At 30.8% G+C, this 26,214-nt stretch overlaps 1 protein-coding gene across 1 annotated transcript; it reads left to right on the top strand.

Annotated features, from left to right (window-relative positions):
* Nucleotides 1–80: 80 nt before the first annotated feature.
* Nucleotides 81–26,214, top strand: LOC127730432 (protein DD3-3-like). The gene is made up of 13 exons (XM_052238851.1): nt 81–247; nt 2,244–2,395; nt 3,062–3,139; nt 11,938–12,115; nt 12,851–13,033; nt 13,909–14,101; nt 16,152–16,318; nt 16,675–16,822; nt 17,091–17,195; nt 17,962–18,024; nt 20,934–21,229; nt 21,923–21,994; nt 23,374–26,214. Exons 2-13 carry the CDS (start codon nt 2,249–2,251, stop codon nt 23,715–23,717), a joined length of 1,974 nt encoding a protein of 657 aa, XP_052094811.1. The 5' UTR covers nt 81–247; nt 2,244–2,248; the 3' UTR covers nt 23,718–26,214.

Here is a 26,214-nt window from a genome sequence, read left to right as displayed (position 1 = left end):
CAGAATCGGTTGTATAGTTATGTCTATTTTTTTGTTATTATTCTACTTCCACTTTCATGCGCATTAATTCACTAACCATATTAAGATGAGGTCATGAAGAAGTGAAATAAAAAGATAATTGATTAAACAGACAGAATCACTAGACAGAACCATTGATTTATTATAAAATTTACAAAAAGGAAAGCATATACTAAAAAACAACATTGCAATATCATAGGAGAGTACACCAAGCGGTGTAAACAATCAGGTAAGCTATCTTGTCTATAAAAGTGACAAAAGTGAAAGTAGGATATAATTTAGGCCAAGTAATTTTTTTAGTAATACTTTTTGTTAATAACTGTTTCATCGACAGGAAAACGATTCAAACGCATCTGTTATATAATCGAAGAAGAAAAGAATATGTCTCTGATCAAGGGATGAAGCAATTCCAAACTATCTTCGACGATTGATGGATTTTAAACAAGGAACATATATATTGCCCAGTTTGAACCAACTAATTTGACCATTATGGTTTATTAACCTTTTTGCATAGGGACTTGGGGACAGAATAGTTTTTTTCAGCCCTTCCACTTTTTTCCCCAAATCCTTTATTTTTTTTTTGTTTTATTAATTCCAATTATTTTCACTTTTTTGTGTATTATATATATATATAAACATGAATATACTAGAAATAACTTGTATAACATATTTCAGTGAGCAGAGACTATATACATGTGTATATATGTCTCTGATATCCATAAACCGCTGTGGATATGTAATCTTGGAATTGATGGTAAATAGCAAATATGAGTTATTTCTGGTATATCTTTGTTTATATAATACAGAAAAACATGGAAATAATTGAACAGAAGTTAAATCATTTCTTTTTTGTTTGTTTTCTTAGTTTAAGTTCCTGATTTGCAAAATTTTAACCAGCTGGGAATGTGCTCTGAGAATAAATTTTTTTTTTATGTTTGTGGTTTTCCATAACTGAAGAAGAAGAAAATTTGGAGGTACTCACATGTACCTTTTTCTCACTAAAATTTCTTATTTAAAAAAAAATCTTGTATTTCAAAAGCAGACATGCACATAACATCTTTATTTTGTCATTATTTTAATGTATTATATCATTATCTATTAAAAAAGATTATTATTTATGAAAAGGATGTTACTAATGGGGAATGATTTCCTACAAACAAATTATGTAAATACATTATTTCATTTTTCCAAAACTCTCTGAATAACTGATAAAATTTGACAATATAAAATTTCATTGTTGAACAGCGTTCCCAATCCCCCCCAAATCAAGACATCAATTTATGTATTTGGATATTTATATGCTCTTGCAAATAAAACGTATTTACAGCATGATGAATGATGAACTGCAGAGAGCAATACATAACATGAATAATAAGAAAATAAGCAATATTAAGTAACAATATGTACTCTGATTGACATAACAAATTTTATGTATATGTAATTCCACAATTCCATTAACAATAAAGTTTGATATAACTACTAATTACTGATGTAAAAAGTATGATAAAGATATGGGTATTTCAAGCAACCCCTCGAGAGTGATAACATTTATATTGAGTTTAAAAGCCGAGACACTCAGAATTTTTTTTAGAATTAACATGGCTGAAGTCAGGTCTGTGAACATAATTTTTGTCTTGCCTTAACAAAGACATCTATATATATAAACTTAAGTTTGTTGTTTGTGACTTCGTCATCAGCGGCTTCATAAACAGTTTGTGATTAGGTCAGTTTATGGGGAATTGAAGCAATAAGTTAAAGGTAATTTTTAGGAAATTTGTACATCTCTTGTTTCCATGGAGATTTTTGGGCTAGTAACCAGGATTATGGTCCATTGACTTTGAAACTTATGATAATGTTGCACAGGCTAGACATATATATGTATCAACAGTTTATGAATTTGACTGTACAACAATCAAGGAAGGCATGTCTTTGTCTAAATAAATACATGAAATATGTGTCAGAGTAAGTCAACAGCTCTTTGGTCAGTTGTCCTTTTGACATATTCCCCATTTCCATTCTCAATTTTAGTTTATTAATTTTATGAAAAGTATGAAGATACAATAATCCAAAAAGGATGAAACTGAATTTCCAAACTTATGTTTCCAATAAAAAAACTATTGCTAATGGTAATTTCTTACTTGGTGTGTGATTACTAAGTTTTTGCATATGCTTTAATGTACTTAATACAATTTGGTTAAAAAGTGGACGTCTTTTTATCACTGTAGGTAAAATGATGATTCAGCTTATGGTCATAAGTGTCTTGCTATTTGGACAGTGTTTTGCAGACATTTATCTACATATTCCTAGAGGGTCAAATAACAGATTGAATGAAAAAACTGGTAATAGGAAAAATGCAAACAGGGTGTTTGATTCACAGGTAATCTATTACACAATTAGTATTTCTTTATTGTAATAGGCTCTGGGTTTAGGTCCTTTTATTTTGAAAATGACCTGCATTCAATTTTAGTGAATATATCCAAGAAGATTAACTATCACATGAAAATGAAAAGACTATTATTTACCATTTATTACCTTTATAAATGAAAAAGGATATATTTTTGACTGCATAAAAGGTCTCCTAGATGTTGGCCTATATTAGGATGAGATTGACATCTGAACTTAGAAGACAAGTTAATGTTTGTTTAGTAGTGGAGAAGATGAGATTGGAGCTTTATCCACCAACCTTTGTACAGTAACTATAAAAATAACAAGCTCTACCCAGATGTGGTGTAAAGCAAACACTTATAAATCAATCAATTTATCACATACAATGTACTTCTAGATTTAGGAGGCCTTCCCCTGTTTCAAATTGACAGAGAAAAACTCAAACCCATATTGCAGTGCTCTATACTCGTTAGGTATAAATGTAGATAATACCATACTACCTATACCTAATGTCCACTTGGACCCTGGACGAGACTCAAAGCTTTTAATTTTTGTGTTTATAGGGTAACCATCTTCACCTAATAAAATTAATGAGACAACATTAAATGTTTATACTGGTCATATATATGTAAATATATTTCTTTCTTTGTAATTTTAGAACAATGACAAAGGAGGTTATAATGTTGGAGACAAGGGAGAAAATCCATCTAACAATGAAGGAGAACAGTACAGGATGGTAAATATTGTACAAATAATATATATAAAGTAACTCCTAGATGAAGAAATAAAAATTAAATTTAGTTTTCATGTGATACATGTATATACATGTACTTATTTCTCAAGGTTACACGAGATTGTTCTCTCCTTTTGTTAGAATCTTGTAAGTTAATGAGTTTTTGGACTGCTTCTGGAGAATAAGGATATATTGGGTAGGGTAAACAAATTTTGCCTTACAATAGGTATTGACAAATCTAAAAAGTTGTTTTGAAAAGAGCTGTTGCTCTTGTATTCTAAATATTTTTCCTTGGATTTTAATATTTACATTACCAATAAGACTGGACAATTGATCACTATATCAAAGTATCCTATTCTATCTTCCTCATGCATAGCTTTCTTGAGCTAGGTTTTGCTCTACAATTTGCTCATCTTTGATTGCTTTAGCTATTTGACCTTTGTTTTAGTTTCAAGTTTCCCGATATTTTGGCTCTGGGCATCACTGTAGAAAGTCATTAATTTCTATAAATGTATATGCATTATTATAGTTCCGTATAATATTTTGGTTCTATACACTTATTTTTTTTCAGATCACCTTTTATATATACCAGTAAAGATCACTCAAATTTGAATACATAATAGTATCATAGGACATAAAAAAATGAAAATATTGTTAAAACTTTGAAGAATAGACACATGTACCTGAAGAAAACTTATTACAAATGGTATATCTCATCCTATTTAATTTTTATGGTGATGTTGTTTATAAAGCCTATAAATTAAAATATGATCCATGTATGGCTGTTTATGATAAAATAGAGAATGGAAATGGGGAATGTGTCAAAGAGACAACAACCCGACCAAAGAGTAAAAAACAGACGAAGGCCACCAATGGGTCTTCAACACAGCGAGAAAATCCCACACCCGGAGGCGGACTTCAGCTGGCACCTAAACAAAAATGTGTACTAGTTCAGTGAAAATGGATGTCATACTAAACTCCTAAACATATAAATGAACCAAAATCAAAAAAACATACAAGACTAACAAGACTAACAAAAACCAGAGGCTCCTGACTTGGGACAGGCACAAATGCGGCGGGGTTAAACATGTTTAGTGAGATCTCAACCCTCCCCCTATACCTCTAGCCAATGTAGATTAAACAAACACACAGCAATATGCACAGTAAAACTCAGTTTAAAAGAAGTCCAAGTCCGATGTCAGAAAAGGTAACAAAAGAAACTAAGCAAAATGACAAAGATACATAAATTAACAAAGGACTACTAGCAGTTACTGACATGCCAGCTCCAGACCTCAATCAAACTGATTGAAAGATTATGTCTTCATCATATGAAAATCAAGCACAATCCCTCCCGTAAGGGGTTTAGTATCATACCATCATAAAATATATGAGAAGAACATAACCCGTATCATGCCAACAACTGGTTTTAGAATAAATGTGTTTATTTCCGATGCAAAGACCCTATGAGTGAATCAATATTGATACCAAAATATGCCATCTTTAATGATCTGACAACAGTATCGTAACTATATCCCTTCTGAATAAGTCTGTTTAAAGGTTTGGTTAGCTTTTGAGGTGAATGCCGACATTTTTGTGCTTTGTAAAGAATGTTACCATAAAAGATTGGATGTGAAATACCTGAACGAATAAGATGTCTGCATGTTGATTTATATTTAATGAATGATGTCCTTGTACTGATGATAAAATTTGGTAAATGTCTTTTCTAAATACATTGGATGTGTACTGATTTATATTTTAGTCTTAGAATTAGCTTTCATTGGCTTTGAACTAGCTTTCAGTAACTGCAAGTATTCTCAGATCTGTACTCTGTGTTTTAAATCCTTTTGTTAGTATTTTTTTGTGTTTTGTTTCGATCTGATGAGTCAAGTCTTTTTCAACTGATTTTTATAGTTTGTTTTTATGTTGGGCTGTTACACCACTGTCTCAGGTCAGGCATGTCAGGGGAGGGTTGGGTCCCCGAAAACATATTTAACACCAGCAATGTGCCTTTCCAAAATCAGGAGTCTGTAATTCAGTGGTTGTTATTTGTCATGTACATCATCTTTGTTTTTCGTTTATTTTTTTAAAAAAATAAATCAGGTCATTGGGTTTCTCGTTTGAATTATTTTACATTTGTGAGGGGGAGTAGGAGGGGTCCTGATCCCGAAATCCTGGGCTTAAAAACATGGAATCCCGAGGTCCCGAATTTAAAAAAATTTAAATCCCGACATCCCGAAATTCGAAAAAGAATTCCCAGATCCCGAAAGGATCAATCCCGAAATCCTGAGCTTAAAAACACCCAATCCCGGAGTCCCGATAAAGGTCCTACCCCCCTCATTTTTCATTTTGGGGCATTTTCTAGCTTGCAATTCAGTATGGGTTTTGCTTATTGTTGAAGGCTGCACGGTAACCTATAGGTTGCACTTCTGTAAATATAGACAATGCAATTTCCCATAGGAACTCCTTTTACGGCAAAACTGTGCCACTTTTACTATGAAGTTTCGTAAAAAATTATATCCTAGAATGGAAAGTTCATATGCACTACTATTTATTCAAAGGTCAAAATATAGGGCTGTGCGGCATATTTTCAACATTCTAAGAATTTAAAATTATACTAAAATTCTGTACTACCCCTCCTTCACTTTGGGTCTTCCTCAGAATTCAATTTAGCCGCTATCAATGTGTATTTATACTGGTAACATAATTTTAAAATTCCTCCCATATTCCTTCCAAGAAATGAGAAATTGTGCAAAAGCATTACGATTCTGACATCTGGGATGGTCTATTTGTTTGCAAAGTACAACCCTTTTCATGACCAGTATTGACCTTTTGTGGATCTAAATTATGAAGTGTTATTGAATATTGAGTTTTGTTACAGAAGATCTTTTGAAATTTAGCTTGAGCCATTTTTTAAATATTTTTTAACTCTTGGTTTAGGATAAATGAAATTAAGCTCCTTTTCAATTGTAATATTGTTCACTTCTATGGGACTGACGATTAAAGAAATAAAATTAAAAAAATATTAGAAACCAATTTTTCTTAAGAGTGGGTGGTGTCATAGTTTTTTTGTTAGACATTTTGGCAATGAAACTTGACGACAGTTTACACAAACAATATTTAAATTCACCAATTTGAAATTCTTACTAGGGGGGGCCTTGTTGACAGGTAATTTTTCTTTAAGTATTGAATGGAGATAATTATTCAGTATTACACTATTTTTTACATCATTTTCACATATAATTATTGTATTGACTTCATGCCTTTAATCATTTGTTACATGACAATGCATGTATTTAAATCTTTTAAGCCTATTTTTTTTATGTTTTTGTAACTTTCTCACACATCATAGTTGTTTATTTCATTTGCTAAATGTCAGTACTGACAGCAAAACATGTATCAAAACTTATTTGATGATTAATTATCTCTGTAAAGGATGTTTTCTAAATAGGATTATTTTATAAAAGCTATTATAGTTTCAGGACTTCCTTACAAACAATAATCACAGGATACTTAACCGATCAATGTTTCAAACCTTTGTATTATAAGTGTTTATCTTTGTAAATCAGATTTCAAAGTCAATTTTGTGACGTATTTTGGGGGCAAAATTCTTACTCAGATTGCATATTTTTCCAAAGTTTTAAATAAGACAGTATATCTAAATTTATAAATGTTCTTCTAATATTAGTTACACAGTGTGCAATTGTCCTTATACAGGAATTTTATTGACCTGATAAATTCCGTATTAGGACAATTGCACACTGTGTAACGAATTTATCCTGATTTTGTTATCAAACCACTTATGTATTTGTTTTTATATGCCCGTTTACGGGGCATATTATGGTATACCGTTGACCGTCTCTCCGTCCGTCTGTCCGTTCGTCCGTCGTCAACATGTCGGACATTAATTCAAAAACGCTTTAACCAATAAGCATGAAACTTTGGTGAATTGTTTATATCTATTGACGTGAGCTCCCTTTCGTTTTTTATACATTTCAGATTTATCATTTCCGAGTTTTGGGGTTTTATTCATTAAAAAAGGGGGGATTTTCCAGTTTTCGGACAATAACTCAAAAAAAATTTCACCAATTTGCATGAAACTTTTGTGAACTGTTCATATTTATTGACGTGAGCTCCCTTTTGTTTTTTTATAAATTTCGGATTTACCGTTTCCAAGTTTTGGGGTTTTATTCATTAAAAAAGGGGGGATTTTCCAGTTTTCAGACAATAACTCAAAAACAATTTTACCAATTTGCAAGAAACTTTGGTGAATTGTTTATTTCTATGGACATGAGCTCCCTTTTGATTTTTATAAATTTCAGACGATACCTTTCCGATTTATGGGGTTTTATTAATTACAAAAAGGGGGATTTTCCAGTTTTCGGACAATAACTCAAAAATGCTTTCAGCTTTTTTTTATGAAACTTTGGTAAATTGTTTATATCTATTTTTGTAAGCTCCCTTTTGATTTTTATATATTTTCAATTTTACGTTTCTGAGTTATAAGATTTTATTTTATAGTCTGACAACAGATTTACAAAGTATTGCGCAACAGCACAGTGTATTGCACAACAGCAAGAAATCTTTCATATAACCAATTTCAAGTTCTTTGACTGCATTTATTCAGAACCCTATAATATATCAAATATTTAATTACAATCCAAATTCAGACCTGTATCAAGCTTGAATATTGTGTTTATTTTTGCCCCAACTGTTCAGGGTTGGACCTCTGCGGGCGTATCCAGCTGCGCTCAGCGAAGCAGTTTATTTAAATAGTATTAAAATAGTATTTTAAAATATTAATTATTAGGACAATATCAACAAAATATATTTAGATATTTAATGTAAAACTGTGAAAAAATGAAAAATGCAAGGATTTGTATAGTGTATCACTATATAAATCCTTGAAAATGTTAGCACTTTTTTTTATTTAGTCAATGGTATAAGGGAGATAATTTGAATTGACTTAATAAAAAATTGCACTGAAAATTATATTAGGACAATATCAGCCAATCAAATTGCGAGAAATTACTCTAAATCAGGATAAATAAAAATATCATACTCTGGTTACCAGTTTAGATAGTGGTAAATGAATTTTAGTTGAAAATCTACCTTATTTACATAAAATGTGAAATCTACTAGCTGTAATGTACAGAGAATATTAAATACAGTTCGTATTCCTTGTATGGAAGAAAGATTTATAAAAGAATTAAATGATTCAAGCATATAGGATTGTATATCTGATCACTTTAATAATATGAGTTGATATCCTGGTATCTATGATGAATTTATTGATATGATGTCATATCTAGTTATTATAATGATAATGATGAACTCTGGGTTACCAAAAGTTAAGTACTTTTATAAGTGTATTAACAACAATCGGAAGTTTACCACATTTGGTTACTTCATACAAATCAGGAAGCAAAGTGATAAAATTTCATAAGTTAAAACCAAATTTGACATCTTTTTGATTTAGAAATCTGATTTATTGCTGCTAGAAAAAATATCTGTACAGTATCTCTATTTGTGAATCTAAAGTTCAAAATGATAAAAAATAAAAATTTGGACGTTACTTTATCTAACGTTTTGTTCTGCATAAAAAATATACCAGGGTCAAACTTAAACACAAAAATAAATAAGTATGAAAATAAGAAGGTGTGGTATGATTGCCAATGAGACAACTCTCCACCAGAGAACAAATGATGTAGAAGTTAGCAACTATAGGCCACTGTACAGCCTTCAACAATGAGCAAAAACAACACCACATAGCAAGCTATAAAAGGCCCTGAAATTACAAATGTAAAACAATTCAAATGAGAAAACTAATGGCCTGATTTATGTACAAAACAATAAAGAAAAAAAATATGATATACAGCAACAAACGACAACCACTGAATTACAGGCTCCCGACTTGGCACAGACACATACTGAATGTGGCAGAGTTAAATACTTTATAAAATTTTCTGATTTGAAATTTATAAATCTTTTCCATTGATGTAATGATGATTGGTAATTATAGTATGAAGAAAATTATTTTGAAACCAAATATGAATATAGGAATCTTACTCTGTTCCTGAATTTTGAAAGCAACAGCATTATCTTAACAAATCTAAAGCTCAATAACACATCTTTGAATTAGATGATGTAGAATAAATCTATGTAGAAATCACAACATTATAAACCAAAAAAAGAACAATAAGTATATGTCAGTGTCCTATATTTGAAATGTATCTATTATGGTGTAGAAGTTTGAACCATTACTGAAAGATATGAAACATTAAAATTAATAAAATGCTCCGCTGGGGCGCAGCTTGATACGACCGCAGAGGTCGAACCCTGAACAGTTGGGGCAAGTATGGACACAACATTCAAGCTTGATACAGCACTGAATTTGGATTGTAATTAAATATTTGACACAGCATAGGTTTCTAACACAGAATGAATGTGGTCTAAGAACTTAAAAATTTTTAATTTACCTATTCAAACCATATCATTATTAATTGCTTTTATATATAAATCAGAAATAACCAATTTAAAAAGGAAAAAAAAAATCCCCCCCTCAAATTTTTTGAACCCCCTTATGATTCATCACCCCCAAACTCAATCCCAGCCTTCCCTTTGTGGTATGGTACCTTGCAGTACAATTTCAGAGTGAACCATACACTTGAACACAAGTTGTTGTCTGGAAACTAGAAAAATGCTTATTTTTGGCCCCTTTTTGGCCCCTAGTTCCTAAAATTTTGAGGCAATTACCCCCAAAATCAATCCCAGCTTTCCCTTTGTGAAATGGAACCTTGTAGTACAATTTCATAAAGATCCATACACTTACACACAAGTTATGGTCATGAAACTAGAAAAATGCTTGTTTTTTGCCCCTTTTTGGCCCCTAATTCCTAAAATTTTGAGGCAATTACCCCCAAAATCAATCCCAGCATTCCCTTTGTGATATGGAACCTTGCAGTACAATGTCAGAGAGATCCATACACTTACACACAAGTTATTGTTATGAAACTAGAAAAATGCTTGTTTTTTGCCCCTTTTTGGTCCCTAGTTCCTAAAATTTTGAGGCAATTACCCCCAAAATCAATCCCAGCATTCCCTTTGTGATATGGAACCTTGTGGTACAATGTCAGAGAGATCCATACACTAACACACAAGTTATGTCTGGAAGTTACAAAAATGCTTATTTTTGGCCCCTTATTCCTTAACTGTTGGTACCATAACCCCCAAAATCAATCCCCACCTTCCTTTTGTGGTATTGAACCTTATGGTAAAATTTCATAGAGATCCATTCACTTAAACTAAAGTTAGAGTGCGAAAACCAATATGTCTTCGGACGACGAAGCCGACGCCAGACGACGACAAAGCCAACGTCATACCAATATATGACCGCAAAATTTTTTTGCGGTCGTATAAAAACTACAGATACATGTACAGATGATATGCAATCATAATATAAACCCCAAAAACTAAAATTAAAGATTAATCTATAAATTATATGTTCCTAATTTTGACTGGATCATACACATATTCTCAAATTTATAACTATATTTTTACAACTGTTCTTTAAAGAAATGAAAACCTGAAACTTTTTTCAAGATTTATCCATTAAAATGATTTTCAATTGTAAATTGTAAAACCTTATTGGAAATTTACGGATAGTGTCTGATCATTATACGCCCGTTTACGGGACGTATTATGGTATACCGTTGTCCGTCTGTCCCTCCGTCCGTCCGTCCGTCTGTCCGTCCGTCCGTCTGTCTGTCCGTCCGTCGTCAACATGTCGGACATTAACTCAAAAACGCTTTAACCAATTTGCATAAAACTTTTGTGAATTGTTTATATCTATTGATGTGAGCTCCCTTTCGTTTTTTAAAAATTTTAGATTTTACGTTTCCGAGTTATGGGGTTTTATTCATTAAAAAAAGGGGGATTATCCAGTTTTCAGACAATAATTCAAGAATGCTTTCACCAACTTGCAAGAAATTGTGGTAAATTGTGTATATCTATTGACATGAGGTCCCTTTCGATTTTTATAAATTTTAGATTTTACGTTTCTGAGTGACAGGGTTTTATTAAAAAAAAGGGGGGGGATTTTCCAGTTTTCGAACAAAAACTCGAAAATGCTTTCAGCAGTTCTTATGAAACTTTGGTGAATTGTTTATATCTATTGATGTAAGCTCCCTTTAGAATTTTATAAATTTTACATTTTACATTTCTGAGTTATGGGGTTTTATTCATTAAAAAAGGGGGGATTTTCCAGTTTTTGGACAATAACTCAAAAATGCTGTCAGCAATTCTCATGAAACTTTGGTGAATTGTTTATATCTATTGATGTAAGCTCCCTTTTGATTTTCATAAATTTCTAATATGATATTGAGAATTAATTGAACTTTATTTGTTTATATTCTGACAACCGATTTACTAAGTATTGCACAACAGCAAGAAATCTTTAATTAAATATAAATTCAATTCATATAACGGTTAAACCAGTTTCAAGTTCTTTGACTACATTTTTCTATAATGGAATAAAAAACCTGAAAGGAAAAAATATAAGAAAGGAGTTTAAATCATTCTAGTTCTTTGTTTTATGTCTATTTTTTTGTCTGAACTTTTGTACATGTAAAGAGGTGAATATCAGAAATCTCAATGTGCAGCTGTAGATGGTTTGCAATAATGTTTTCAAGGAATTAATTACTTAACAAATGAAAGAGGGTTTGATGATTTTTCATCACACAGTTATAATCATTTAGTAATATAATAAAGATACAACAGTTCACAGTTTCACTGTATTTTTTCAGAAATATTTCCAAAGTGGTCCATTTAAAAGTTTAAATAATGATGCAGGGAAGAGTAACCTGGAGCTTGAATGGACAAATCAGCATGGGTGTGGAGGCAATGAAGATACCAATCCACAGAAACAGAATTGTCACATGATCTTACAGTATATGTGTCAGGATGATGTGAACACTCCAACAGGTACAAACAAAAGTTGTAACTTTATCTTGGACAAACCAAATTTCCATTTTTTGTCTGTTTGTTTTTAAAACCTGCTTAAATTAAAAAAAGACTTTCATTTGAAAGTGCAAATATTTCTGTGATGTTATTTATGTTCATAAAAGTTAATCAGTGTTTTGATTTTGTAATTAACTGTTAATTACAAAATCAAAACACTGATTAAATTTTATGAACAATGAGTTTCCATACATTTTAGCAGTTTACGTGTTAGTGCTACTGGGGTTATATATCATGGAAAATGTCCAATATTTATTTTAGCTTTGTAAAGATAAAGGATAGGGTAGATAAAAGCCTTATTTTCCATTATTATTATATTTTGTATACTAATTTTATGATTTCCTTTAATGTCTTATATTATTAAAGTTGAAGTAATATCAAAGGATTACCAGACTGTTTATGTGCCATAATATTACAATAAATGGGGGTATAATGTCATGTAAAGGATTTCATTGCTGTTTTAGGAGTGTTTCAGACAAAGATTTATTAATTACAAATGAATTTTACATGAACCTTGGGAATGGTACAACACTTTTCAAATGTTTGGCAAAGGCAATATGAACATCCATATTATGTATTCTATAATTATCTGAAGAATCACAAAATTTTAATAGTGCTAGCATATGTGCACACAACTTTCAGTTAAATTTGTGAAATTTTTTTCTTACAAGTAATATGGTTAACAATTTTATTTTTAAGGCACCGCTGATACCCTTCGAAATGGACAGAGAACTGAAACACAAGCATATAACAGACCACAAAGTTTGACAGAAACTCAACAACAAACAACCGCTCGTAAAAATAATGCTGTCCAACAAGAGGAAGTTATCCAGGAACCTTGGGAATGGTATGACAAATGCTTTGTCAGGGAACGCAATAGAGGTAGGGAAGACAACTCTCCTAAAAAGTGTGAATAGTTGAGGAATTTAATAGACTTTTGACAGTTGCTTTGTTAACAAAGGCATTTAATTTAAAGGGAACAAAGGATGATGCATGCAAACATGCAAAAAATTGATAAAGCAGAAGTAGAATTTAATTAATGTAAAGCCAAAAAAAGGGAATGTTACTTGTTATAATAGAATGGAACTTGTTTAGTTGTTTTTATACGACCGCAAAATTTTTTTTTAGGGGGGTCAATTTTTTTCCTCAAGATTAAGGAATTGTCAATTTTCCAAAGAAAAATTGGGGGTCACAATTTATTTAGCTAATTCTTTGTATATAGTCTGAAAACAGATTTACTAAGTATTGCGCAACAGCACAGTGTATTGCACAACAGCAAGAAATCTTCAATTGAATATAAATTCAAATCATATAACCAATTTCAAGTTCTTTGACTACATTTATTCTGTGTCAGAAACCTATAATGTGTCAAATATTTAATTACAATCCAAATTCAGACCTGTATCAAGCTTGAATATTGTGTTCATTTTTGCCCCAACTGTTCAGGGTTGCACCTCTGCGGTCGTATCCAGCTGCGCTAGGCGAAGCAGTTTATTGGAAATGGGATGTTCACACATTGATATTATTTTGATATAAAATATTGTCTGGTTTTAGGGATATGAAATATATATTTTTTGAAGCTGTAATATTTCTTTTATGAATAGAGAATTATTTTCTTTTAGTTTTAATGCTGAAATTGCCATGCAGGTCTGTTGAATGATAAGATATCATGGGAGTAACACGAATATAACCAAATACTGTTGACATGTGAACCATCATTTGAAGTGTATCATATGTAAATTATAATATATTTTCAGGGCTATTTACTGCTGATCAAAAGTTAAAAAGTAACAATGGCTTGGGCACTAGTAGTGCCATTTACACAAGACAGAATCCTAATGGTAACCGTTATGGCTATGAATGTCCAGAAGAAAGGGATTATTTTCCCTACTGGCACCCTACTCCATGGAAAGATATTGCAGTACTTGCAGAAAATGCATCCATGTGCAGGTTTGTATATAGAGAGATATCTTTCTTTGTTTCTGTTTCAACTTTTATTAATTTGCAGGCTTGTATCTCAGTTTGCAGACTTATTTTAGTGCAGCGGATGTCATATTTGTTATATTTATTGTTTTGGTAAGGATACTGACTTAGATTAAATTCTTTATTTTTTAATTTTTTTAAAAATTATTTGTAATTTAGAGTTGATATCAGATCTTTGATATTCTCCTTAACTAAGATTTATTCACAACGTCATTTAGATCTAGAGTATTACATATTGTTTAAACAATTGTGTGTTAAATCATTTGTTAAATACTTTATGTTGACCTCTAGATGTCTGTTTTGGGAAGGTTACTGTTGCATTACCTATACCAATATGTAATGTTATTCATAATACAAAACGTAATTTGAATCTGATTTAACTGTTAGAGTTTATATCATATTTAATGGCATTTCTTTGCTTCATCCTGATCTCACAGTGTCAATTTTATCTAAAAGAATAAAACTAAAAATTTATTAATGAAATTTGGTAAGTAGTGTTAAAGAATAATAATTAGGCTTGGGGTCAATATGGAAAGATCAAACATCTCTTTTTGCATTTAACCGAGTTTTTACAATCTTTTTTCCCTGTTGGTCCTTGAAGAAAATCTGCTGGTCCTCACTATTATTTCTATTACAAAATATCAAAATTGTGTCGGTCCTTTGCAAAATATGGTGGTCAAAACCTTGGGACCACCACTTTTCAAGAACTCTGTTTACAGATTGCCTTCACTCTTTAGGGATTGTCTCTCCCCCACTGTTTCATAAATTTTGTATTGATCACTTGAATTGCACACAATTTGAAAAAAAAATTATGAAACAGTATCATAATCAGTTATTCACATTTTAAGTAGGTGGTAGATCCTTTGAGAAGATAAAGTAATTAATACAGGGATATCAATACAGGATACACAAAGGTCAACTTGTTTGTAATAGGAAGTGTTACAGTTCAAATTTCAGTCTATAATCTGTTGAACAAATACCAAAAACAAATATTTATGTTGTTCAGTACTTTTGTTTATCATCAACCCAAATTCTAATCAAATGAATTCAATTTCAGTGGATTAAATATATTCTGATCAAAGTTTATTTATTTGATTGTTTAAAGGTACATAAGATACAGCATTCATTCAACAATCGTTACTAGCCCAAACAGAAATTGCTAACAAAAGCACATGTGAATCACATAAGATGCAAGTAAGAATCGTATGCAAATAGGATTGCTCATATGTGCAGTTTGGTAGTTCATATGTGCCCCAAAATTTTTTCTTTATGCTCATATGAACAATTCAATCGTCATATGACCTTTTACCATCTATGTAACAAAAAAGTAATTGTCCATTCTAATTACGTTGTAAATGTTGTAACATCAGTTGCTTTAAGAGTAATCCACACATGCTTTATATCACATACAGAGATCTAGCTAACAATGTTGTTATATGAGGTATTATGGAATACCATAGTCTGTCTATCCATTTATCCATCTTTCCATCAACACTTCATACTATAAATCAAATTTGCTTTTCTCTTTAGGAGTAAACTTTACATTATTGTTGGGATTGGTAAAAGGAATCTCCCTTTCGATTTTTTTAATTTTCTAGTTGTCTTTCAAGAGTTATAGGACTTTCATTGTCAGATTTAAGTAAATTTTTCATATGTTGCACCATAACTTGTTAGAATTGGTGAACATAACACACCGTTTGATTTAAAAAAAATATTTATACACCTAAGGGTATCTAAATGCACATTCTTCTACAGAGTCATTTTGCTTCTGATTGAATGCCTAATTAATATCCAATTTTATTCTTGCAACAATTTCAATATGCACAATAAGGTTGCATCATGCACTCTTGTCGCAGCTGCTTATTCTTGTTTTGTAATATGGTATGGTATTCTATTATCAAATCTTTGGAACCATTTGCCACTCTATTGAAAGTTCTATGAGAACAGCAAAAAATTTAAACTTCTTAAAAAATACAGTCTATGTTAACAATATATAACTGTAATGAATTTATTTCAGTTATCACAGGTCAAACAGTTTTAATACACAAATGTACCATGAATGTGTAGAATTTTACACACCTGGAGGCGCCAGACGTCCTTATTCAAAATGGAATAATCAAGCACAATGTACACAGAATGGTGGACAATGGGTACAATTCAGCAACTTTCTAGAAAAGGCACCTGGTGAGGAACTCAATCATATCAGAGAAAATATTTTTCACATAGTCATAAATAACTGTTGAAAAAAGTTGTTCTTTAAAGTGTTAAGTTTCTATTGCATTTGATGCATTTTAATATTTCTTTAGTTAAATGGAGAAATGTTTCTTAAACACAGAATTAAAAAATTGTTCCAATATGAAATGACTAATTATCTTGATTTTTTTGGGAAAAAAACCCACCATATTAAGTCATAAAATAAAATGTAGATATGTTCATGTATGTTCTTCTCAATGTTAAGAATATATCCATAGATAGCATTGGTGTAAGGTCAAACAAGTAAAAACTAATAAATAATTGAAAACTGCATCTTAAAATTTCAGCATATACTACCGAGACCACATGTACAGCACAGAGCAAAGGTGGACTGACCTATAGATGGGCTGTACCATATGATGCTACCGATGTTACGAAGAAAGAATGTTTAGTTCGACTGGACCAACCAGATTGTAAAGAAGCACAATATTCTAGGTATATAGTTTATTTAGATGTAGACCCACCAGACTAAAAAGCAACAGTGTTCTAAGTATATAGATTGTTAAACTGGAGACACAACAGAAATTTAAAAGAGTCATAGTATTCTAAGTACCTGTATATAGCTTATTTGAATGTAGACTCATCAGACATTAAAAGAACCATGGTGTCTTTAATATATTAATTTTTTGAAACATAAACTGGTCATATATAGAACAAATATATAACAAAAACTTAATTTCAATTGTATGTATATCTATTTCAGGTCTAACCATCTGGGTAATGGAGCAAATGGTAGAGCTAATAGTTATATATGGACATTGCCTTATTTTCCTTCAGGAAATGCCAAAAGATGTGTTTTCAGAATGAGGTATGTGTTCAAGGATAGAAATGGTTCATTGACATAGCATTTTCAGTGCATCATAAATTTATTTTTAAAACTAAATTGCATGAATTTTTATGATTTTAAATCTGGCAGTGCAACTTCTCTTTAATTGAGTATACAATATATTTTGGTTTCCCCTTTTTGGACTACAGTAGTAATGCCATCTTTACCATTGAAGTACAAAAAATGTAGTCACATACTGAGGATTCATTAATATTCAATGAACCCAATTTTAGTGGTTGAAAAGAGATTTCTAGTTCGCTGCTTAAAATATCAACAGAAAACATTTTTAATATGATGACATTTATAACATAAATGATATTGCTTTAAGAAATCTTGTTACCACAAATAAATTGTGTCAGGAAAGAACAAATCTTGATCTGTGAACTAAACCTACTATGATTGTTACAGAAGGATTTTTGATGACATCATGAAGTTGCTTGAATTTATTATTGACAACATATGTTTGGTGGAGATATTTATAAACAGACAGTTGACATTCTTATGGGAACTAACTGTGCTCCTCTTCTCACCAAGTAATCAAGAAGAATGAGAAGAATATAGCCTTATCATTTAACTTTACATTCAGCTATGAAGGTGAAATCCTTTCACTGAAAACTTTTAAAAATTGATGACTGTGGTGATTTCTTATTGAACTTGAAATAAAGGACACCCTATAAATGAACAACAAAAAAAGGGTATTAGTCATTGTTTTGCAACAGCTCAATTTCTTTTTTCTCTTTTTTTTCAGGTACAACATATCAACAGATGATTATGATCCATATTTCACAGATTCCTCCTTAAATCAACAATCGTAAGTTTTTTTTATATTCCACATGAAAACTTATTTACTATACCGGAGATGAATTTGTGAATAACAAAGGGAAATTATAAAATTATATTAAATAATATGATAACTAACGCAGTAGCTTTATGTCAGGATTTTCTCTATCATCTTCCATCATCATTACATTTGGTTACTTCGAGTTAAAAATGAAACCAAACCTAAAAACCATTCTTTCTTGAAGTCAATTGATGTGACTTCTTAGGCATTATGGTGAATATTAATTTTTGTAAGTCCATAAATAAAGTCGACTTCTATTACATTTTGATGATATGTCTATAAATTTTTTGCCATATTTGACGATATATCTATCAAAAAATTTCCATATTTGATAATATATCTATAAATTTTTTGCCATATTTGACGATATATCTATCAAAAAATTTCCATATTTGATAATATATCTATAAATGTTTTGCCATATTTAATAATATGTCTAAATATTGAACTATATTTGAAGATAAATATATAGATATTTTGCCGTATTTGATAATATATTTAAAAACAAATTTCCATATATAATGATATATCTATGAATATTTTGCCATATTTGATGATATATCTATGAATATCTTTTTCTTTTTTTACCATATTTCTTTTAAAAAAAAATCCATATTTGATAATATATTTATAAATATTTTACCATATTTATACCCGTTATTGTTTTTGACCCGTCCGTCTGTCTGTCTGTCCGTCCGTCAGTCCGTCAGTCCTGTTTCTTGTCGTCGCAACTCCTCTGAAATCACACAACAGAATTTCCTGAAACCTTTTTAGATAATAAGGACATACTATGCAGATGTGCATATCGACAGGAAATTACGATTCAATTTTTTTTCTAGGAGTTACGCCCCTTTGAGCTTATTTGCTTCAAAATACTACTGCAACAGTTTGTCATCGCAACTCCTCTGAAACCACACAACAGAATTTCATAAAACTTTGTAGATAATAAGGACATACATTGTACTACGTAGATGTGCATATCGACAGGAAATTATGATTCAATTTATTTTTCTTATACAATTTTTTTTTCTTACTGTTATTTTATTTCTCCAATGACAATGTGAGGACGTGGGGTATGTGAGCCACTCACTAAAGTTCTTTAATTGATGATATATCTATAAAAGAATTTCCATATTTTATGATATATCATAAATATTTTGCCATATTTGTGGAGGGACATCGATGTCCTGCTGAAACATCAGGAAAGCTTTTAATAATTTTCATTATCAAGGTTTTCAAAGTAACTAACAGTCTAAACATACATTCATAACAATCTAAAAAAAAATAATTGAACATTTTTCATGGAAAACCCTCAGGCAAGTCGTATATACTGAAGTGTATAGAAGCAACAGAGGTTTGGTTGTATTTTTAACTTAGATACTATATATAACCATCAAAGTGCTACAACACAAAGGAGTAGGCCCGGTAAGACCCCTTCTTGGCCCCAAAATATAGCATTTCAAAAATTTGTTAAAAATGTAAGTTTTTAGCTATTTACTGGAAAGAAGAATACTTTTGTTACATAAATATGGACTGTTTTTGACAATACAATGCACATGCACCAGGTATCAGCATCATTAGTTCATGCAAAATTACTGAAATCTTCACAATTTTTACATTTGTGCTTATTTTTAGATGGTTTTTGTCTCGCCTTGACGGAGTCAAAAAGCGAGACATAGGTATGCTGTTTCCAGCGTCGGCGACGGCGGCAGCGGCGTCCACAATGTATTAGTTTGTGATTAGGTCTAGTTCATGGTGAACCACTAGTGGTAGGTCAATGATATTTGGTATGCAGTTGTATTAGCATTGGCACATCTCATTACCATGGAGATTATTTGGCACCGCCCCCTCAGTCAAGGTCTATTGACTTTGAAACTTTTCATAGTTTACATGTATTAGTTTGTGATTAGGTCAGTTTATGGGGAACCACTAGTGGTAGGTCAATGATATTTGGTATGCAGTTGTATAAGCATTAGCATATCTCATTTCCATGGAGATTATTTGGCTCCACCCCTTAGTCATGGTCTATAGACTTTGAAACTTTTGCTTAGTTTACATGTATTAGTTTGTGATTAGATCAGTTTAAGATGAACTGCTAATGTTAAGTCAATGATATTTGGTATGCAAATGTATTGGCATTTGCAATTTTCGTTTCCATGGAGATTATATAGCCCCACCCCTGATCATGGTTCATTGACTTTGAAACTTTTACATAGTTTACAAGTTAATGTTTGTGTTTAGGTTTGTTTAAAGGGAACGACTTATAATAAGTCAATGGTATTTGGTATGCAGTTGTATTAGCATTGGCACATCTCATTCCATGGAGATTGTTTAGCCATGTACCTTCAGTCATGGTTCATCGACTTTGAATATTTGCATAACTTACATGTTAAAGTATTGCTATTTTAATTTCAACATTTGCATTATCAAAATTACAAAAAGGCGAGACATATCTCTGTGATAACAGTTTATTGTCTAAAATGGAAGTGGTCGCACTTGTGTTCAGTCTAAACATTTGAATACATGTTGTATTTGATGATGATACACAACATATATAAAGGTTGAGATTAAACATGAATGCGGCCCTCCATTTTAGACAAAAACTATCTGAATAGTGACGTTGTGTGGCATATTTGATAGGTTTTTCATATTTAAGCTTGAATTTAAGTGTCTTTAATGACCAAATCAGTTCAAATCTTTTACATTAACTAATTGAAACTACTGAAGAAGACACTTAAGTGTTAAAAAAAATGTCAAACATCTTTCATCCGATGTACTTCAAATTTTAGGCCAAAATAAGCCCTTACCGGACCTTCTCCTTAGCATAAATTTACAAGCAACCAATGTCATCTAAAAATGGAACATATACCTTTTTACAGAAATCCATTGGTACAATCCATTATAGAGCAGGATCCTTATATAGACATGGGAGGCAGAACTGCATTACGTATGAACATCAACACTGATCAGACTGGCAGAATATTTCAGGACAGAAGTCATGTATTTCTCATGTCACCAAGAGCTGGTGCCATATCTCAGACAGATAAAATATATAATTTGAATGTACGAGGAAAACGTGGTAACATAGTACAGACTTACCCTGCTGTAGAGTATGACTTCCATCCAAACACATTAAATATCAAACCTTCAGATCTGGTTCATATTCAATGGACAGGTAATTTTTTCAGTTTCTATATATTGTATGTAAATGATTTAAAAATCAATTTTATACTCAATGGTTCTAATTTTTCAAAGTATTGTACATTTATACATCCTTGTCAGTAAAGAGTGGAGCCAGTAAATATATACTGTAAATTCGAAATTCCGATGAGATAGGAGTCACAAAAATAAAAACTCAAATTTAAAAAATTAATTAAGATACAAGCCATAGGACCTTTAAAACCACAAATTAACCATATAAAAGACAACTAAATGTGGTTACAGGTGAGATTTCTTCATACTTTAAACCTAATTATGGCCCTTAGCTTCATGACAATAACAGTTTACCTCTCTATTATCAGCCATCTTATAGATCTATGGAGGTTCCATTTAACCAAACCTATTTTGAGTATTTCTATTTAGTTTTTTGTTTCGAAAAGTATATTCAATGACCAAAGTTATAAGCTCATACATCTGCTATAATAGGTAAAATATGATGACTGATAAATGTAAAGGTTAATCTTTTTTGCAATGGCAAAACCCATAAGTGCCAAATGTGGTGAAATTGTTTCATATAGGAGTATGGAAATTACTTATAGTTCATTATTAGTCATCTCAACAGGAACCTTTTACTAACCAGAATTTGACAATATGGTTTGCAAGTGAATAATTCCTTATATTTTAATCATATTTTTTTAATTTGTTTTAGGCTCTAATACACATAATAACAATAACCCAGCTGGTGATGGACAGGCTGGAGATGAAGGTCAAGGCAAAGATGGTAAGTGTTGGGACTAAAACTAGTCGACTCTTGTTATCTCAAAATTGAAGGGTAGCGATAGAATTTCTAGTAAACCAAAGTATGACGCAAGGGGAGCAAAAGTGAAACCATTAAAGGGAAAACAATTAAGAGTTTGCATGAAGTAAAACCAGTATTGTGTTGATTTGATCACACATTGTACTATAACAAGTCTTCCCAAATCAAAAAAAGTGTTTCAATTTAGGTGATGTTTTTGATTTCTGCTCTTTTTGTTTTGACACTGTTTTATGTCTAATTTTGATACTTTTTATAATTTTTTGGTGTGAAAGCTGGTTATAAAACCCTTTTTTTACACTTATTTTGTTATCATATTTCAGTTACCACTGATATGTCTGCCAAGTTGGATAAAACTTTACCTTTTCAGCTCATCTGACCTGAAGGGCCATTGTGAGCTATTCTAATCTCTTGGCCTCCCTCAGCCATTGTCCTTGGTGGTGGGTTAACTTTTTGCAAAATTATTCTGAGCTAATTGCAACCAAACTTTGACACAATTATTTGGGTATCTTATTTCAAAACTTTGATGATCCTGTTAGCCAACCTACATGGCGGCCATAACTAAACATAGAGCATAGAGGTGCATTTTCTTATCTCTTGAAAAAAAACATTCTCAAACTGGTAGTGAGCACTGAAGGGCAAAGATTGCATTCATTTTGCAGTGGGAACTAAAAATCAGACATTGCATTGTGTTAGGCTTTGGAAGGCAATACTATGAATTGGAGATCTCTCCTTTGTCCATATTTGGAGTTGGTTCAACTACAATTATGGACAAAGGAAGATAACTCCAAATTAATTTAACAGTGATATCATTGATATTTTTATGCATAAAACAGATAAATTTATGCACAATGCACAAATTATGTAATTGTATTGACAAGTATGATTATACACACAGATGTCAACTTAAATATCTGAGTATCTATTTCATTCATAAATTTCATGACAATATACATTGTTAGGATGTATAATAGAATGATATTCCCAATGTAATATGTTTTTCAACTCATGCAGAATTTCGCGACGAGAGTCAACTGTATTACTTAAAGAAATCAAACCTTTAAATAAATTATAATATTTACAAGTCAGAAATAGCTATGTTACTCATTTGGAATGGCTGGAATTGTCCAGCCATATCAGTTCCTCATGTTGACGTTAAATAATAATCTAATGACTGCCACTGCATAGTGTAAATGTGAAGAATTTTTTTTTACCTCAGATGTATGCAAGAATATTGATATTTTTCTTTAAAATTTTTATGTTGAAGTATAGATATCAATGGTGATATGTTTTATATCCTTATAATAGCCCTGGTCCTCAATAATCCATATTCATATCATTTTCAGGATCTGACAGGAGTAATATTGTGGAAATAAAAAATCTGAATGACAATTTCCCATTACCATATGAGAGTACCACCATGTGGTCTGCTGCTGACGTCAAATGGATCTATTCTGGTTCCACCGCTGTATCTCCTAAGGACCTGGCTGTTATCATGTCATCATCAGGATATTATAAATCAGTCAATGAAGCTAAAACTAAGGCTGCCATGAACCCATTACTAAACAATGCACCAGCTTCATTTGAAGGAGCAGTTCTTAAATTTAACAGAGGAACATATCACTATATGAGCACAAGAAATAATAACTTCAGTAACAGAAGTCAAAAGTCAACTCTCATAGTGTCGTAAAACATTCTTGCCTATTGTTATGGTCGTATTGTATTTTAAATTTCAATATTTATTCAGTCATTTGCAGCATATCATGTGGTCTTTTCTCTTGGAAGGAGTTAAATCAAAAATCATAATTTGCACAAACTAAGAAATAGTACTCAAAACATATTTTCTTGTACAGCCCTTTATTCAAAATGTTCCTTTGGGATTCAGAATTTTATTTGAGGAACACTTCCCAATTTTTTACATTTTGTATATTTTTATATTTGTTTGTATTATTAAGCAACACTTCACTATTAACTTTTACCTCAACATGATTCATAAACATTCCTGTATACCTTAGACCTTTTTATTTTTTTTATTTGTAACTTTGTTTGATGATCAGTTAACATAGTTGTTAAAGGATATTAAATTTACCAACAATTATATACTGAGGCTAATACAAAACACTTACATTAAATTTTGCTGTTGTTAAACATTCCAAATGCATAATTAATTATTTAATAAGGGTTTTGACAGCAATTCTTCAACTATGTTTAGTTAATTTTAATGACAATTCTCAACATTTTATTATACACATTTAATTCAACATTTTCAGATAAAATAGAAAATAAAATTTTATAACAAATATTTAAGATTTAAAGAAATAATCAGTGATTAAAAGGAAAACAATTTTGGTTTATATCAAAACTCTGGCAGAATTATGAACATTTAACAGTGGCAAGTAAGAAGTATATTAAAGCACTTTTAATGAAAATTTGCATACAACCTATTTTTCACCTAGTCAATTCAAATATGTAATAAAAAATATACCTTCATATGCTACATTTAGAGATAAATGGGGTCGAAATTTTAGAGATTTACTCAAAATTTCGGTTTCTTGGACATTTCTATCCTATGGACAGACATACTTAACTTTTTTGTTTCAAAAATAAACACATGAGGATTTCTGTAAAAAGATTTGGAACATCTTCTTTACAAAAATATGCTCTAAATTTGTGTAACTATTCTTTGGAAATGATTCATTTTTATTAAATTTTCATGATTCTAGAAAAAACACCATTTTTTGTTGTACATTTTTCTAATTTAAAAAAAGATTCACCAGTGATTTCTCCATAAAAATTGGAACAAATAATCTTCATACATAATCAAGCCAAATGTCATTTCAAAAACAGGGGTCAATTTACTCGTTTACAATTTAATGATTAAAATCAATTGCAAAATGCATGTTTTCCCAATATGTCACAGTTTGATGTCGTGAAAAATAACATTTTACGTTAGCATTATCATTACTTCCCCTGTAACTGTATCATATGCCCTTAAAAGAACTAAGTGTCTAAGGTAATTCATAATCATGATATGAAATTGTGTGATTTTCATTTTCATTATGCCAGTCTTTCAATGAACAGCAACACAAAATATGCAAATGCTGGTCATTTAACGATTTATTTCATCTCAAATTATTACCATTATATGATAACCAACATGATCTTGAGGTCTTTTATTAAATTACTTATAGTTTTGAATAGATTATAATATTTTGTACAATTTATTTGAAGCATTTGACCAAATCAATACATATCAGAGATATACCAAATATGAGATTATTTTATATACATATGTTGTATTTTTGTGGGATAAAACTTTATTACCAAAATTAATATAAATGATAATATTTTTAAGATAAGATGTCCGCTTTACAGTTCACTAGTCTATAGAAATTTGACAAGAGTCAATACAAAATTAATTATTTGTGGTTAAATAAAATGGCATATGCCATACAATTAAAAATGTAATAACAACTCTTTAATGCCTAATACAAAATATTCTTTATTTATGAAATTAAAACAACAGTAAAACTGAATTCTGCAATACTTCAGGTAATTTGTATTTTGTTGAAGTATAGTAAACTTACTGTTCGGTGTGAGCCAAGGCTCCATGTTGAAGGCCGTACTTGATCTATAATTGTTTACTTTTTACACATTGTGACTTGGATGGAGAGTTGTCTCATTGGCACTCATACCACATCTTCTTATTTCTAGTTATTAGGTTTCTAAGGATTTAAAAATTTGTATGCATATGAATTAAAATTTAAATTTCAATATTGGATTCTTACATTGACTTATGTCCTGACTAAAGCTTGGTGTTGACTCAATCATTAACAGTATATTCAAAGAAAGACAACAGAAATTTATATGTAGATTTTAGTTCCCTGTTTACATCATGTAAAGTATTCACTCCAAAATAAAAACTATTTTAATAACAACTTCGGCATTTTGTTAAAACATTTAATTGGCTCTGAAAAGTAATATTTTGTAATGATTTATTTGATTTAAATTTAGATCAAATATAATTTTGTAATACTTTTGCATACTTGATATTTTCATTTTACAAGGAAACCTCAGCAATTTTTAAGTTGCAATTTACTGAATGTTTTTTTGTTGTCTGCTGGTACAGACAATTATGTCTTATTTGTTATTATTTGTTTGTAATTAAAATACATATCTATCTAAAA

Source organism: Mytilus californianus, unplaced genomic scaffold (assembly GCF_021869535.1).
Source record: "Mytilus californianus isolate M0D057914Y unplaced genomic scaffold, xbMytCali1.0.p SCAF_1, whole genome shotgun sequence".
NCBI classification, from domain to species: domain Eukaryota; kingdom Metazoa; phylum Mollusca; class Bivalvia; order Mytilida; family Mytilidae; genus Mytilus; species Mytilus californianus.
This window is presented reverse-complemented; position numbering and strand designations above follow the sequence as displayed.